This window comes from Durio zibethinus, chromosome 6 (assembly GCF_047325235.1).
Source record: "Durio zibethinus cultivar Kanyao isolate XHJ-2024 chromosome 6, ASM4732523v1, whole genome shotgun sequence".
Taxonomy (NCBI): domain Eukaryota; kingdom Viridiplantae; phylum Streptophyta; class Magnoliopsida; order Malvales; family Malvaceae; genus Durio; species Durio zibethinus.
The window spans coordinates 6,601,953-6,620,329 of record NC_143167.1 but is presented as its reverse complement, the minus strand read 5'-3'; the positions used below and the strand labels follow the sequence as shown (position 1 = coordinate 6,620,329).

At 32.8% G+C, this 18,377-nt stretch overlaps 3 protein-coding genes across 8 annotated transcripts; 1 reads left to right on the top strand and 2 right to left on the bottom strand.

Annotated features, from left to right (window-relative positions):
• Positions 1-2,412: 2,412 nt before the first annotated feature.
• Positions 2,413-6,300, top strand: LOC111286478 (tRNA-splicing endonuclease subunit Sen2-1-like). 6 transcript variants are annotated; one of them, XR_016342764.1, is made up of 4 exons: positions 2,413-2,785; positions 3,338-4,075; positions 5,959-6,087; positions 6,180-6,300. XR_016342764.1 is itself a non-coding variant. In XM_089761997.1 (3 exons), exon 2 carries the CDS (start codon positions 3,343-3,345, stop codon positions 4,072-4,074), a length of 732 nt encoding a protein of 243 aa, XP_089618123.1. In that variant the 5' UTR covers positions 2,413-2,785; positions 3,338-3,342; the 3' UTR covers position 4,075; positions 5,959-6,242. The 6 variants fall into 6 exon arrangements, 5 of the variants coding, with proteins under 5 accessions (XP_089618123.1, XP_022732207.2, XP_022732203.2 ...); XM_089761997.1 differs by having other exon boundaries at positions 5,959-6,242; XM_022876472.2 differs by lacking the exons at positions 5,959-6,087; positions 6,180-6,300 and adding an exon at positions 4,673-4,934.
• A 2,395-nt stretch (positions 6,301-8,695) lies between these two features.
• LOC149518390 (uncharacterized) lies at positions 8,696-9,605 on the bottom strand. The gene is made up of 2 exons (XM_089761557.1): positions 9,308-9,605; positions 8,696-9,231 (listed from the first exon to the last, which is right to left on the bottom strand). The coding sequence occupies exons 1-2, from the start codon at positions 9,603-9,605 to the stop codon at positions 8,696-8,698; spliced, it is 834 nt and encodes a 277-aa protein (XP_089617683.1).
• A 1,058-nt stretch (positions 9,606-10,663) lies between these two features.
• LOC111285589 (tetraspanin-3-like) lies at positions 10,664-14,581 on the bottom strand. Its single transcript, XM_022875108.2, has 2 exons — positions 13,927-14,581; positions 10,664-11,153 (listed from the first exon to the last, which is right to left on the bottom strand). The coding sequence occupies exons 1-2, from the start codon at positions 14,437-14,439 to the stop codon at positions 10,812-10,814; spliced, it is 855 nt and encodes a 284-aa protein (XP_022730843.2). The 5' UTR covers positions 14,440-14,581; the 3' UTR covers positions 10,664-10,811.
• Between the last annotated feature and the right edge of the window lie 3,796 nt (positions 14,582-18,377).

The following is an 18,377-nucleotide window of genomic DNA, read 5'->3' as shown; positions in this document are numbered from 1 at the left end:
CGTTTTTATATTCATAATATTTGAATTTGATTTGATTTAAATTTTTTTTTATACTCAATTTGATATTGTATAAATTCATATATGATTTAACTTAAAATTAATAAAATATTATTTTTTAAAATATAAAATATTATTTTTTAATATAAATATAAAATTAAATAAATAATTAAAAAATAATTTTATATATTGGGTCTGATTAAAATGTGTTTATCTAAAATTCGATCTTAACTCAACTTTGAATTTTTTTTACTATTACTTGATCTGAAATCCGATTTAAAAAAAAAAATTACTTTAAAAGGTTGGATCAAATTGAAACTCATTGGGTATGGGTAAAGCTGTCATCCCTAGCTATATTAGTTATGACTATTTGATATGTACTAGCATCTCTATATTAAAAAGCAAGTAAATTCTTTTCTTGGTAATATTGTAGGATTTATTTAGGTTAAAATAATAAATTTTTTTTAAAATTTTATCATTTTATTTAGATAAGTCTATATATTTTTATTGCATTCAAATAAATTTTTAACTTTTATTTTACATCCAAATAAACTCTTAAACTTTAATTTATATTCAAATAAACATTTAATATAAATCAATTTTATGTTATTTAAACACAAGTAAAAAAAATGATTTATTGGAGTGTAATAAAAATATAAAAAATTATTTTAAAAAGGTGAAATAGTATAGGGATTTTTTTAATATTTTATATCATTTATTTATCAAATGATATTAGCGTATATATATATATATATTTTATATATATATATATATATATATATATATAATCATTTAATGTCAATCTCTTTAATTTATTAAAATCAATAATTAAAAAAAATATGTAAAATTAAAAAAGTTTTACACTATATATGTTGAAAGGGAGAAATGATCAATTTACCTAATGTAAAACTAAAAAAGTTTTACGTATTTTATTAACCATTAATTTTAATAGATTCAATAGTTGAAAAAAACAAATAAAAAAAAAAAATAATTTAATCTCATCCATTAGATTTATTGAAATCAATTATTAAAAAAATATGTAAAACTTTTTGTTATTTTATACTATATAAATTAATCTTTTTCATATATATATATATATTTTAAGGGGGTGTTTGGTTTTCAGAATTTTAGATTTCAAAAAAAAAAAAAAAATTTTCATGACATCTCGTTTTTAGATTCATATGTTTAGTTTGAGAAAATATAAGATTATTTAATCATATACTTTTACTATAATGTCTTTGTCTACATAATAAATATAATAATATGTTAATTAATGCGTTAATATCATCCAAGAAACACATGAAATATAGTATTCGAGTGGCCAATTAAAAAAAAATTAGTTTTTAATACATTAATTTTATTCAAAAAACATTGTGTTTAGCTTCAAATGAACATAATAATTGACAGACTAATAATAAATACTCATTAAATCAAAAGCTATCAAGTCAAACAAATGAAAAAAAAATAAATGTCAAATACTATATTTATGTTTAAAGAAATGCAATAATTGCCATATTTATAATAAATGTTCATTAAATCAAAATTCATCTAATCATGCAAAAAAAAATTAAATGCCAAATATTGCATTTATGTTAAAGAAATCAATAATTGTTATACCTATAATAAATTCTCGTTAAACCAAAAGCCATCAAGTTAAATACTATGTTTCTTTGAAAATGCAATAAATAATCATGATTACTGTATTTCAAAACCTACAAATACAATATTTGAGCGAAAAAATATATAAAAAAATTTTAAATTAAAAAATTTTTAAAACAAAAACAATTCACAATTACTTAATTTTTAGACATTAATTTTCATGAGAGTAAAATTTAAAGAAAATATTTTTTTAATTAAGATCAAATATAAGACAAAAGTCACTTCCTCTTAAAATTTTAAAAGATTATGAGAGTAATGGGTTTTTTATTCCAAAATTTTTGATATTATTGAGAATATAAAATTATCTTCAAGAATCTGATATCCTCAAATCAAATATAAAAATTTAAATATCTGACAGTAACGTTAAAAAAAAAAATAGATTCCTTGTATACAAATGCCCCCTCACATTATATTTTAGAGGATGAAAAGTAAAAGAAATCTTTTTTTTTCTTTTCATTTGCTCGGTAGAAAGCAAATAAAAAAAATAGTGGATTTACGTATTTTCTTTAATTTCTACTTTGATCTTTTCAAATGTGAAAAAAAAAATTCCACTTAAATTAATCATTTTAATTATAATTTTACCCCTAATTATCTCTTTTTTTCTTTATTTTCCCTATCAATCATAATAAAGGGAAAGTAAATTCCAAGACTCCATCAACTCAACAAGAACGGCACCGTATAAGCTGTTTGCATGAAGCTGGAGTTTTTTCCTTGCCTCTGCTCCGTTAGACTTTGCTTGAAAAAGAAGATGAAAACTGTTAAAAGATTAAAATTTTATTAATTTAATAATTGAATTATAAAATAAAAAATAATTTTAATTTTAATTATTAAATTAACAAAATTTTCATTCTTAATCTTTTTAATCCTTTTCTAAGTTTTATCATACCAAACCTTAGTCATAATTAAAGGCAAGTAAAATGCAAAGCATTTTAGTAGTTTTTGTTTTCTCTTTCCTAACCCAAAAATTTTTTTTATCTTTTTCTTTAGAGTTTAGACTAAAGGCTACTTGAACTGTTTGCGAGATTCCATCTTCTTAGTTCGGCAAGTGTTCGACGTTATTTCTCAACGAGCAAAAGCAGAAGCTTATCATCTCTTTCTATTGTTTGAAGCAACCGTCATTCTCTTTCAAGTAAGAACAAACTTAAAGTTGTCTTCTTTTTATTTGTCTTCTCTCGCTCTATCATCTATCTTTGTTATGGCAATTTAGAAGCACAGTTATGCGTGAAAATTAAAAAAAAAATGTTTTATTATATTATTAATTCAGCAAGTAGGCGAAGAATAAGAAAAAAAAGACCCAGATTGTATATGGCTGGTTAAATCTTCCATCAATGGGTTTTAAACTTTTTGTCACTTGTAAAATTTCATTACCAGTAATGAATTTCTTTTTGAGTTATTGCAGCTGTTTAATTTGTAAAATCCTTTGTTTCTTGCAATTAGGTTAAGACTTAAGAGTGCATGAGTCTTTACTGTGATACCTCGGCAGTTAGAACTTATGTTTCTAATTTAGAGGTCTCATATTGGAATTATGGAAAAGGAAGAGTTGGGTTTATAGGAAGGGGGAGAATTACTCCTTTTTTTTTTAGCTCAAAGCTCAGTGATTTTCCACATTTATCAATAATCATAAAGAAAAAAGTTTCAATGAGCATGAACCCTAATTATTTTAGTTTTTGATATACTGAAGGATTAATGAAGCCTAGATGGAAAGGAAAAGGCTCAGAAGCCAAAGCTATGGCTGATCCCATGTCAATGATAGTCTCACAGCTCCAATCCTTTTTGATCCAATCTGAGACTCGTGGTTTACTCTCAAGCTGCAGTGTACTGGTTGAAGTAGATGCAGAACTGGCTGATCTTCTCAACCGTGCATGCTTTGGAAGACCTAGAATTACCGCTGAGAAGGATAAACAATGGTTTCAGTTGGATATGGAGGAAGCCTTTTATTTGTGCTTTTCACTGAAATGCCTCAAGGTCGTTGGTGAAGATGGTTGTATAAAGAGTAACGAAGAGCTATGGGAGCACTGGAAATCCAAAAAGGTGGTGTTTCCTGTTTCTTTCAAGGCTTATTCTCATCTTCGGCATAAAAATTGGATTGTGAGATCAGGATTGCAGTATGGTGTGGACTTTGTTGCCTACCGTCACCATCCAGCTCTTGTCCATTCTGAGTATGCAGTGCTGGCAGTATCAGAAGGAAATAATGATCAAAATGGTAGATTGAGAGTGTGGTCAGATGTTCATTGTACAGTTCGACTTTGTGGAAGTGTTGCAAAAACATTATTGATTGTTATCGTAAATAATAATAGCCAGGGTGCTATCTCTCCATCATGTTTAGAGCACTACACTGTTGAAGAGCGTACAATCACAAGATGGAATCCAGAACAAAGCCGTGAGGATCAGGAAATTCTTGAGAATCGAGCAAAGTAAGGTAAAATTGGAATCATCTTTTGTGCATTACCCTTTATTGTCGTTGTATGTGTAGTTTACTTGCTCTAATAAAGCTTTTACCATTTCTAATATCTTCTTACCAACATAGCTTATTCTATGCAAAACAGATCATGAAATAGAAATTCATTTTCTAGTTGATGCAGGAGAATGATTTCCAGTTTCTGAAATGATCATCAAGACCACTTGTTTTACATGGTACTTGGAGGTTGAAGTACTTTGTAGTTTCTTGAAATAAAATATACCTGGCGCCAAATCAAGAAAATAGTTTATGGTGGTTTAATTCACAGTAGTTATTTCTTATTTTTGTATCCGGCTAATTGGACTTTCAATTTTTATTTATATAACCTACTGTTCAATTGATATTTGGGTGAAAATTGATAAAACCACTAGAAAATTGAAACTAGTTGTTGATATAGGATAAGGGGCTGGAGTTGGAAGAAATCCTTTGTCCTCAACAGAAAAATAGTGGGAGAAATACCCACATATAAAGAAAGAGGGAAAGTGATTTTATCATAATTTTTGAGAAAAAAATAAAAAAGGAAAAGAACAAAACTAAACAGAATGTGCTTGATTATAGGAAGAATCAGCTATGTCAATTGAACTGGCACAGCATCTTATGATGGTGGATCCTTTCACAGCAAGGTTATCGGAGGCAGGAATACAGCTTTAAACACATGGGAAACATGCTAGAGTATTCTATTGATGAGTGAAAAGGATAATCATGTTGACTGAACTGATGAGGCCATAAAGATATGTTGATATGGTTAAGTACTTGGAGAAAGTTATATTACCTGATATTGTAGCTAGTAGTTATAAACATTAGACACTTATAGTCCTCCAAGATACTATCCATTGCCTTTCGAAACTATGGTTCTGGATGCAGAATCCTGTAGCTATAGCGAAATAGGTTAGGTCATGAATACAAATCGAAGTAGGATAAGTAAGAAACAGGATAGTTATAAAAATATGCCCCAGTATGGATTCCTATGGCCATAATGTGCTGGAAACTGATCCTCCCTTCTGAAAGAGAAGTTCAGTCCAAGTATGCAGGGTGTTTTACTTGTATGCGTCACCAGAGTCTATTTTGGTCTATATCCATAGCGAAAACAGGTGGGAATAATTCATAGAAAAAGAGAAGAAACTTTCCACGTTTTCAACAAATTTTTTGTCAAAGCAGGGAGCTTAGGCAGCAAGGCAAGAAACGGTTATTAGGGTGACATCACCAAAAATTTAACCTTGATTGACGCGGCTAAGTTTTCAGAGTTTTATCTACTCAAAACCAGTAATCATTTTCTCTGCCTTGCTAAATATATTCTGTTGCATTAATTGCTTTTGTGTCATGTTGTGTACATCTTTTGGTATAGTGATTTATACAATTTTCTCCATTTCTTAATTTGCACTGACTTGCTGGCATCTTGTCCTTTCATTTTAAATGGACTAGATCTGCATTTGATACTTCTCTTTCTCACTTATGTCTATGGTGTTGAAATGAGGAAAACTATTTTTTTTAAAATTATAAATAGAAGGAAATTTACAATCATAATCAATTATTACATTCATATATAATGTATCACTGAATGATCAATCAACAAACTCAAAAAATTAAAATATACCTAAACAATCAAATTTATACATAGTGAGACTTGAACAAAAGGTTTCAGGGTCTTTTCTTTGTCACTAAGCAAAGGCTTTATCGGCAGGAAAATGAAATGTTAAAATCACATAATTTGTTTATTATAAATTTCAGTTATATTATTTTGAAAATAGAGTAGAATTCATTTCAACATAAACCAGAGCATTCAGCTGTGATTACATCATGAATAGGAGTTGGACATTCCCTAACCAACACATGGTGTTTTTCAGACTTTAAGCAAATCTAGCTAATGAATGAGCAGCTTCATTTGCTGTCCTCCTCACGTGGACTACTCTCACCATTTCCATACTGTCCTTGATCAACTGCACATCTGCTATCAAGTTCCCTACAATTGACAGGTCCGTCCTTGCATTGATACTTTTAATCACCTGCAGAGAGTCCCCTTCAATGATGACTTGAGCGTATCCCATTTCTTTCGCTATCTTGACAGCTTTGAGGGCCGCCAGAGTTTCTATCACTTTTGGGTCTCATATATCCTCTAACTGCGCTGCAACAGCACCAAGACAGTAGCCTGCATGATCTCTTATCACAACACCAATACCTCCTCTAGCTCTCTGGGATTTGAGGCTCCCATCAAAATTAATTTTAACATGTCCATAGGGAAGTGGTTGCCAACAGACACCTTTCACCAAATCGTATCCCACCGTTTGTTCATTTGCTTGCTTATATTCCTGTAAGTAGTCTTTTGCAAACTTTACTGTCTCTACTGGTTGACATTTTGTTGCTGACTTGACTTCCACGTTCCTGCTGTGCCAAATTGACCAGCAAACCGCCAACCCAAATTCCAAGCTCTCATAATCAGAGCATCTTCTATTATTCTTGCCAACCATCCTCTGTCGTATCCTTGGTCCGCAGTTCTCCATTTGTCTGGCAATGAGGTTCGTTCCCATACTTTCATAATGTCAGGATCTACATTAACCTGTGAGGTATTATTCATTTTGATCCGTTGGTCTCACGATTTTATGAGATATTATTCGTTTTGATCCGTTGGTCTCACAATTTTATCTCACAAAAGATGTCTTACAAGTTGAAGGGGTGTGAACCCTTATATCTCAAGATCAACTCTAATACACAATTGATGTGAGATTTATGACTTATTTTTAGGACCATGAGATCTTTTCTCACTCTAACGGAGTGGCATATCTAGTACCTCAGAGTCAGTTTTGATATCAAATGACATGATTTACACTAACTTATAAAGTATTATCCGTTTTAACCCGTTAATCTTACAGTTTTGTTTTGCAAAAAATACCTCACAAGTTAAAGGGGTGTGAACCCTTATATCTTAATATCAATTTTAATACACAATCGATGTGAGATTCATAACTCCTGTCTAGAATCATGACACCTGGCATGCTCACACGTCCATACTGCGTGAGTAATCGTTTCATCATCTTTCCCACATCTCACACACACCGGTGAACATCTATGTGTCTTTTTCGTAGGTTGTTGAAAACTGGTAGGAAACCATTATTCAGTTTCCAGCCAAAAATCTGGACCTTGCTTGGAATTTTTGTCTTCCACAGTTTTTTCCAGAAACGTTTTTCCCTTCCCCTGCATGAATCTTCCCCTTGATTTCCTGCCCCCCCCCCCCCCCCCCCCGTTTCTGTGCATAAATATCGATCGGCGCTCCTGACCGTAAATGATCCATTTTCCTTCAAACTCCATTTTAAAATGTCCTCATGTTGGCCGCTGCTTAATGGAGTAGCGCATATCAGTTTAGCTTCCTCCCCAGTGAAAGTTCTATAGATGACATCTTTCTTCCACTCCCTTGTGCCGTGATCAATTAAGTCAGCAACCAGTACTACTCTGTCATCTAGGCTATTGGTGTCGTTTCTTGGATTGACAGTCCTGTTCAGAGGCAGCCATTTGTCTTCCCACACTCTAATCTTCCTCCCATCCCCTACCCTCCATCGCAATCCAGCTCTCAATATCTCTTGGACTGACCATATACTTTTTCACATGAAGGACGGCCAGTGGCCAATTGTAGCTTCCAAGTAGGACTTGTTTGGAAAATACTTTGCACTTACAACCTTGCATACCAAAGATTCATTGTTCATTTGCAATCTCCATGCTTGTTTGGCTAGGAGGGCTCGATTGAATAATTCAAAATTTTTGAAGCCCATCCCTCCTACACCCTTGCGACGGCACATCTCTCCCCATTCCATCCAATGCAATCCCTTCCCCTCCTTATTAGACCTCCACCAATAATTGCTGATCAAGCTATTAGCTTCTTGGCAAAAGCTTTTTGGGAACAAAAAACATCACATTGCATATGATGCGATAGCTTGAAGAATTGCCTTGATGAAAATTTCCTTCCCCCCATATGATAACATGCGGCTGCTCCATGTACCTATCTTTGATCGAATCTTGTTCTTAATATCTCTGAAAGCTTTCTTCTTGTTTCTACCCACCAGTGTTGGTAATCCCAAATATTTTTCCGGCCTGCTTGTGACCTGGATCCCAAGCCTCTGTTTGATGTCCTCCCACCTCGCCTCGCCAGTATTACTGGTGAAATATGGCAAGGATTTTTCTAGGTTACCCTGTTGGCCTGAACCATTTTCATACCTCTGTAACAAGATCCTCAACCGTTCGCATTCGGCCTGATTCGCTTTTATAAATAAAAGGCTGTCATCTGCGAAGAATAGTTGGTTGATTCTGGGCCCGTTCTTACTGGCATACACCCCATTAATCAGTCCTTCCTTTTGGCGTTCAATCAGCATTGCTGAAAGTCCCTCCACACATCGCAGAAATAGATATGGTGACAGAGGGTCGCCTAGCCGTAGGCCTCTCTCAGGATAGAACTTGTCTGTGATTTCACCATTCACAAATATAGAGTAAGAGACCGTGGAAACGCATTTCATTACAAGAGACACCCACTGGTCATGAAAACCCAACTTCCTCATTATGGTATCAAGAAATATCCATTCGACTCTATCATACGCCTTAACTCGTATCTAGTTTGAGGGCCACAAATCTCTCTCTCCCCGACCATTTGTGCCTAAGTTTGTGTAAGAGTCTGTTTACTATAAGTGCATTATCAGTAATCAATCTTCTAGGCACAAAGGCGCTTTGGTTTTCACTAACACAATAAGGCAGAACTTTCTTGAGTCTATTGGCCATTGTTTTTGCTATAATTTTATACACCACATTACATAAACTAATAGGTCTGCAGCTAGTGATTTTCCTTGGGGATTTCATTTTAGGAATAAGAATGATATTGGTGTTATTGATCTCACCAATATTCCTTCCCCCATTCAAACGTGCTAAACACAATGTAACAACATCCTGACCTACAATATTCCAGTATTTCTGATCGAAAATTGCAGGCATGCCATCCGGCCCCGGGGCTTTTGTTGGGTGCATCATCCTCACAGCATCATAGATCTCTTCTTCCTTGAATTCAGAGATAAGTGCCTCATTCATCCCCACCGTGACACTACCATCAACTGCTTCAATGATGTCTTCCAAAATTTGTTGGTCTGCTTGTCATGAACAGGGTCTTAAAATATTGCATGGCAATTTCTTTTATTTGGGTCTCATCCTCACATCATATGCCTCCTTCATCTTCAAGTCCACTGATTGTGTTGATCCTTCTTCTGGCTGAGGCTTGTGAGTGGAAGAAACTGGTATTTTTGTCACTTTCTTTGAGCCATAAAATCCTCGACCGCTGGGCCCAGTACTCTTTCTCTTGTTCTACGGCTTCATTTAGCTCTTCTTGCATGGGGCGCGACTCCCTTAGCGTTTCTTCATTTGGTGTTTTGCCCATAATATTCTCATACCTCTGTAATAAAATCTCCACAGTGCGAGGCGCTCTATTCGTGGATCTATCCCAGCTCTCAAGACTTTTCCTCATGCATTCCAACTTCTCGCTAAAACTCCCCTCCCTACATTCCTCTATGCATTATTGGATGATGCGGCCACGTTCTTTATCTCTTGACCAGGACGCTTCAAAATGGAAGCGTTTCTTCCTCCGTGAGCCATTCCTATTCTTTTTTCCTCCCTCAATGTCCACTAATATCGGATTATGGTCCGATATTGGGCTTACCAAATTAATCACTGTGTACCCAGGAAAAAGCCTTGTCCACTGCCTATCTCCCAGCCCTCGATCAAGTCGTTCTCGTATTATTGACTGTTCATCCTTCCCCCGTTCCCAAGTATATCAAACCCCCTAAAAACCGAGATCTTCTAGCCCTGTTTCATCCAAGGTCCTGTGAAATGCTTCCATCAATCCTTCAGCCCTCATGCATCCTCCTACCTTCTCTGCATCCCTAAGAATTTCATTAAAATCACCAAGGCATAACCACGATAAGGAAACCTTCTTTGCCAACTGTTTTAGTAGCTGCCAAGTTCGGTATCTAAGATGGGTTTCCGGCTCTGCGTAGAAACCTGTTAATCTATCATTTCTTGTTAAAGAGAACATTAATTAAATAAGAAAGAATTATAACAAAGGTTGGTAATCTTGATGTACATGTTACATACTTAAATTTATGTCTGTTGTTTGTTGTTTGAGGTGCATGGTTTCTGTTCCCAACGCCTACTCTCATCGATGGCCGCTTTCCAAGAAAAAGTATCCATATGCAGTTGACAAATTTTCTCGTTGGTTTCTGCAATATTTCTGAGGGCATGCATCTTTGTTTTCATTGACAAAGTTCTAGAAGCACTTTTACTCGTACCTAAGAATTGATTATTAGTGATCTTGTAATTGAAATTAACAGAATTTAAAGTTGAAAGTAGTCTCTGTTCTTTCACTAATAGTAAGTGAATTGAGATTTATTTTAGCATTCAGCTAATCTGCAATATCTTGTTCACAACATCCTAGGAAAGTTGTTTCCATGAGAGTAGGTTTTGAAGATTTCAGATTCTTTCTGCTATACAAAAAGTACTGTTAAAGCCACCATGAAAGCCAACATATACAAAAACAACTGTTAAAAATCAAACCAAATTCAAGTTCACTTGTCTCACACAAACCAGCCCTAAAATGGTATACAAAACCTAAAACATACATTCTCCAAAATAAAGTACAGCTTCCATTTATGTCTAAAATGTTCTTGGTATCTTTCTATAGCTGAATCCTACTTGGTTGTGCTTTTGTCATCCTTGCCTCTCCGTAAGGTTCATCATTATCAATCCTCTTATTGTTTCTGAAAGCAGCACAGCCGATGACATAAAAGATCACTAGGAGGATCAGCACAACTATGTTGATCACCGAGACCTTCCCCCAGCTCTTCTTGAGGCTGCCAAGCACACCAGCCTTGCAGGAATCACATTGATAGCACAGCAGCTGATGGTCATTGCTCCATCTAGAGCAGTCGGAGTCAGTTCCGGCTGCCCCTCCTTGGTCCCATTGCGTCTCGTTGACATAGACAAAGCCACAGTCTGTAGGGGGCTTGCAGCAACCAGACTACAAAGACAAATTCAGAAGTTTTGCTGTCACTGATTTTTTATTTTTTTTTGGCCACCCTCTCATTAGTTACTTATGGGACATTCTTCTGTACATTGCTCGTAACTTTTTCTTTGGTTAATATGATGGGCATAGCTACGGGGGAAGGAGCCTTGGTTCGAAACCATCTCCTTCTAAGAACTCCTTAGCTACCAGGTTAAAGAACTGAGGACTTGCTAGTAACTTGCAAATTATATAAACCCTTGGGATACTTTGTACTTAATTAACAAAAATTAATAATAAGATTAAAATTTCTCGATATACTTCAATTTCCTTATTATTAGTAACAAATTTGATTGTCCTTTTTGTTCTTTTAATTGATAACAAGAACTTGGAATTCTAGTTGGCAACAATAATTCCTCACAAACATTAGCAAATAGCAATAGCTACCAAACCAAGTGGGTCCAATTAGTTGGCAACCCACCATTAATTAAACTTGATAAGCATGGTGTGTTGCTGTCCATTCAATAAATGATATTCCAACAGCATTTAAAGGGACCTTCCCACCTAACTCTGCCAAAAACCAAAACCAGAAGAAAACCCACTGAAAGCATTGATTTTACTTATGTTTCCACCTATCCCTCCCGCTGTCATTCTTCTCTTCACGATTTACTATTTCAATTAAAATATTTTTTTAATATATTGAAGAGTATTATTATGAAAATAATTACTATATTTACTACTAGTATTTTCACAAACTATATGTTTCAGTGAAAGGCAATTATTTTTCTTGAATCAAATATTTTGTTTTAATCAATAATTATTAATTTTTTTATTGGCCAACAAAAATAATTATTAATTAAAATATTATTTAAAAAAAAAAAAAAACTCCACAAAAAAATTCTGAGCATGCGAACAATGAAGGATCATTATAGCGGGAATCATTCCATAAACTTCGGTACATCAACTAAAAGCATTCAGCAAATAAGTCAAGGGGGTGGGGTTGGCACCCAAGAAAAAGAAAATGAAGAAATTTAAGATTCCAAAATCTTTTAAGATAAATATCATAGAATTCCATCTTTTCTTTCGTCTTTTTTCTCTTTTTTAGGTAGGGAGCATACAAAATAAAATTAAAAAAAAAAGTGATGAACCAACAAAAAACAAATCAAAGTATGGATAAAGCAATATGAGCTAACCCCAAACAGAACATTCTGTCTTTAATTATTTGGCACCTATGGTTAAAAGGCAAATAAGACAACCATTGCTACTTTATTCATAGGAAAAAAAATATTCTAGTCTTGTGGTATATTGGTTAAATTTTATATAAAAATTAATAGTTAAAAAATTTAAACTTCAGCCCAATTAATTCATATAATTATTTTTAATAAATGAAATTCGATAATTTTGAATTCAAATACTAACCCCTATAATTTATTTTCTTATCATCAAATTATGATATCTTTTATATATAAAAAAAAAAAGATTTACAAAGTAATTATTTTTTAATTTGAGAAAGAGATTAAAATCCAATTTTTAGAGTAACAGATGCATTTTTTTTTATATTCAAAAGATGGTGCAGTCTAGGAGAATGAGTTGTAAATGATAAAATTTAAATTTTAAATTTATTAAATATTATATTTTATTATTGAATCAAAAGCTCCAATAATAAAGTTTAGTATTATTATTATGATTAATTAATTTATATCCTGATATAAAGAGGGAACCGACAACGTTTTGGGACGTTTTCATATTTTTCAAATTAAAATAAAATTCTGCTGGATTTTTAGAAAAATAAATAAAAATGAGATTGTTCCCACTTCCCATTGTGAGAGTGAGATGAAGGGTGAGACAGACACAATTATTGGGTTAAGCACCATTGCCAACTGAAGCCACCGTCCATTGGGGTTCTATTCAATTTTATATCATTACAAAAATAGGAAAAAAATTTTCGGTGTTTGTTGGAACAGTGGATTTTTAAATAATAATAATAAAAAAGTTACTGCTACTACTTTTTAATTTTAATGAGAAACATTGAAATAATTGAAAGTTGTTTAGGATACGATTTTTTATGAAACCTATCAAATTGGAAAAAAAATATATATTTAATTAAAAAAATTTTATGAGGCCAATGAACCGCAATAGACGGGGCCTGAATTCAGCTGGGCTTGGCCCCTCAGGCTCACATGCCTTGGTTTCTTCCATTAACAAAAATTACAGATTAAAATGGATCTACTTTGGATCAAACTACTCAATCCAGAAAGAACTATCCCCTTTTGTAAAAATATAAAACCATGAACTCTTTTTTCGAGCCATTATTAGAAAGAAAACATGAAAGGTTTAGACAACATAAAAATTTCTAAATTTATCTTATAAGGTCCACCAAAATAATTTTGCTTAAAATGAATTTTTGTTTAACTAAAAGATGTTATAATTTAAAATAAAATTTAAAATTACAAAGGTTGAAATTTAAATTTTAAATTTATTATATATTTATTGGGAATGATTGTTGAGATTATTTATTATATATTAAAAATTGCATGAACTGATTTAATTTAACTTTTTTGCTATATGGATTAGTAACATAATTAAACATTTAATTAAGTTCTTCAAAATTCAAATTTTTTAAATGAATTCAGATCACATCGCTTACAAAGTTGAAAAATCTTTTAATTAAGGGAAAAAATTAAGAAAAAATAGAAAAAAAAGGGGGAAAATTGTTTTGTTGTTATTAGATTTGAAATATATGAGTAAATATCAAAACCATGTAGTAATAAAAGTTTGAAAAATTGCATACCTGAATAGGGTTGAGCTTCCTCATAGAAAACATGTCATAAGTTTCAGGAACACCATTATAAGTTCTTCCCATCTTGCTACAAACTTTAGAATCCCTGATACAAGAGCTAATCTTTGCCCAATACTTCTCATCCACTACTCGATCTTTGAGCCAGCCTGAGTAGTCCTGCAAGTAATACTCCGAGTAACCTTTGTTCATCACCGGCCGTTTTGACCCTTTATCGGTCACAGCATAGGCAAAGATTATGAACCCGATGAGCGCAGCAATGATGAAGAACATTACAAAGAGGTAAAGCCACATCAGGAACGTGTTTCTGTAACACGCGCCCGCGAAACCTGCTAAGGAAACGACCATGATTGAGGCTCCTATGACGATCAATGGCCACTGTAAGAACTTGAGACAATCTGTGCTGTTGGCTCTGCTGCTTAGCCATATTCCACCACCCAAGATTACTATTGACAACAAAAAAGTTAAGAAGTTTAGTAATCCTATCAAATGGTTGCTGGCTCTCATTTTTCTGGGTTTTTTTTTTTTTTAATCTCTCTGGTAGTGTAATCAGTTTCTTTTACAGTTTTATTTTGTAGTTGGGTTTTTTTCTCTACTCAGAGGAGCTGCTTACAAGTTGATGTAATGATATATTATGGAGTTGTTAGAGACAGGTGTTTTTATCATGTATATATATAGGATTGGTACTCGCTTTGGGTTTTTGACACGTGTCTTATTTTATGAAATGGCAAGAACACCCTTAGATTTCTTATATAATATTATATTTTTTGAATAATAAAAGATTGATTGCTTAACTTTGGAGTTTATTGAGTTGTCAACTTGTTATGTAGTTTGAGTGAAGCTACTGATTACTTATTAATATTGCAGTTGCCAGGAAATTGCTCGAGGAATGATGAGAAGTTATCATTCCCATGTGAGCTCTAGGTCATGAATAGTGAAGCAATTGATGTTTTGAAACTTGAAAGGTTTGGTTCGGCTCAATTTCTCTCTCATGTTGCTTTGACTATTAGTGGTAATTAATTTGAATTCAAGGCTTTTCTGGCATGTGCATTGTGGTGGACGATTGTAATTGAAAAATAGCTAAAACTGCTGGCAAAAACGTTAAAAAAAAAAAGAAAAAAATACTAACAAGTCCTTTTAGGAGCAGTTGCAGATATCTGCAAAACGTAAGGCCAAGAAAGGGTGTTTAGGCATATAACCTTACCTCAATTTTGCTCTTCACATATCCCTGTCAGTGCCAATGCCATCACCCAGAGTATTATTAAGGAAATTAAGCATCAATCTCAAGATATCATGCATCAATGCCCGCAATCACTCATGATTAGTAGGGATGGGAATTCAACCCGATCCCGGTGGGTTTCGACTCGACCCGACCTTATGAGGTCGGGTTTTTTTTTTTTGAATTTTGGGTTTCGGGTCAGGTCAGATCGGATAATGTTAGGAAATAATCGGGGTCGGGTCGAGGTCGGGTTTTAGGCATACCCGACCCTACCCGACCCGATATTATTTAAAAAATTATTTTTTAATTAATTATATATATTTATATAATAATATTTTTAAATATTTATATTTAAAAAATAATATTTTTATTAATTTCGGGTCGGGTACGGATTATATAATATCGGGGTTGGGTATGAAAAAATAAAAAAATTTCGGGTCGGATCGGGGGTCGGATTTATTGATGATAAAGTCGGGTCGGGTTCGGGGCGAGCAAAACCCGCCCCGAACCCGACCCGATGCCAACCCTAATGATTAGAGATATCAAAGTTAACATGCATAATTCATGCAAGTCAACCTGCATCACCTGCATTGACCTTTATTAACTCGAAATATCAAATCCCTGATCCTTTGTAAATCAAATCATAGACTTTACAACTTTTTACAGGCTCTCACATTGCACAAATTGGTTAAATCCTTTTATGGTATCAGAGCTCCGAGCTTAACAGCATCTCGACCATGTTCTCACCAATGGCAGCTGAAAGCAATTCATCCATAATCACCCTTACAAACCAGACTACCACCTCTGTTCTTATATCAATTAATGTTGCAGCTCAGCTGCCTTTGAAACTGAATTCTATGAATTTCCCCCTTGGCAGATTCAACTCAATTATCTTCTTGCAGGCTATGATTTTATTGGCTATCTGACAGGTAAAACTCCTTGTCCAGAAGCAATGATCACTTAAGAAAACTACACAAACACTGAACTCTGCATATGCATTATGGCAAAGGCAAGATAAATTCATCTTGCATGCCATTGTTGCCTCAGTAATAGAATCCATTGCCCAACAATGACAATTAGCGAGTGTAAAAATATATTTATATATTTTGTTATCATGCATATTCGAATTAGCTGGAATTAGAGGGAGCAGTTGTATAAGTAAGGGTTAGCTAAAGTATAATCCCCAAGAAATATGGCTTTAAGATTCTGTCCTGTTGTGTCTGTCTTCCATAGCTGGATAAAAAAAAAAATACTATTAAAAGAAAATTTTTTAAAATAAAATTGTTTTTTGACTCTGCCCTGCAGGCTGTAGCTGCTCCTTCATATCTGGATTTTAAAAAAAAGTAATGATTTAATAACTCAATAATTAATTAGAAAAGAAGAAAATAAAGGAATTGAAAAAAGAGATGGCCAAGTGATGGGAAGCCCAACTTTATCCAAGTCTTGTGGACCTCATTCCATGCTGCTTCCCATTCCCATCCATCTTAATTTATTCAGCATGCACAACATTAATCAATTTTATCTGCTCTGTTTTTTAATATCTTACTTAGAAGAAGAAAACTGTATACTCCTGTGTTTTGACTTGAATCAAAGGATGCCCAACAATTTTTTTTCTCTAAACATTATGTCTGAATCTAAAATTTTTTTCCAATAGGAAAATAATTTTAATTTGATAGTATTTTATAAAAAAAAACTATATTTTTAATTAGATTTATTAGAATATTATCTCATGTTCTATTTTATCATAATAATTCTAACTTTTTGACATTCTTTTATTTGGAAGTTCAAAAACCCCAATAATGATGTATTAGATAATTTTTTATGCATATTATTTTTAGAGTAGAAATTTACTTATATTAGTATAATTCTTATTTTTTTAAAAAAATTTTAAATCAAAATTAAATTTATTAGTTATTTGAATTAAAATAATATTTTAAATTTAATAATTTTGATTCAAAAATTCAAAAAAATTAAAAATTACATTAATATAAGTAATTTTTTTTATTTTTAATTTAATTAAATAATATTTTTTATATCTGTTAAATTTTAAATTTTTATAATTTTATAATTAAGTTATGGTGGACCTTTCCTATTATTTAAAACGGATACTTAGCCATTTCTATCATCAAATCACACAAATTAGCCCAGTTTTATTAAAAAGAAAAAAGTTAAAAAGTTAGAGATTGAAAACAGCAATTTCTATTTGGTGCGATTTGGGCGGTTACCTTGAAGTATGAAAGAAAAAGTTTGTAAAGGAGGGTAGCCTGACTCTTGTGGCAGTTTGGACGGTTAAGATTCGGACAGGGGTGTATCTGAAACCGCGGTTGTCTAAGGAGAGCCAAGGAAAAAGTTGATATGACGAACAAATCAAAACGTCAGGATTGGAATCAATGAACACCGATAGCGGACCCCATTCCTAACCTACCCGACAAACCTGTCCTGTCGGTGTTATACTCCTTTTAACACTTTTGCTTGCCGTTGGTCAAAGGTCGGTTTATTTTGCCTGTCGCTTGCTCAGTTGCTCTACCTAAAGTAAAGGCGCTGCAGGACGCGGCAGGAGCTTCTCACAGTTTTTTCTTGGCTCTTTCCCTTTTTTTTTTTTTTTTTTTCAATAGAGAAGATTGTCGGTTTAACATTGTCATTGGAATTAAAAAAAAGTTAGGAAAAAAAATTGTATTTAAAAAGTATGATTACAAATTTAATTTTTTTTTATTATTGTGAAATATATTTTTTATATCAATTTAATGAATTTAAAATTTTATTTTTTTAATATTCTTCATAATAATAATCAAACCTAAATTAATTAAAATTAAAAACTCATTTTTAACCAATTTGAATAACTCTTATGGATATTTTAATTATTTAAATAAATTCATATTCATATAATAATATAAAAAATTAAACAAAAAATCAACATATAATTAAGCAAAATTCAATGAGAAATTAGACAAACTCCATAGGAGAGGAGACTTGAACTTTAAATCTAGGAATTTCATAAACTCCTTCGTATATGTTATTGAGATCAATGCCTCGTCGCCATCACATAATCTGTATAAAATAAAATCAACATCACCTCTAAATCATGCACCTTTGTATAAAGATAAGAATCTCATAAGTCACAGAGGTCCACGGATCAAAAGATATCATAATGCATGTCTAAAAAGATCAATATTCTTTCCTTGTATCTTAGCTAATGTTGTCCTATTAACAACATTAACCAAACATT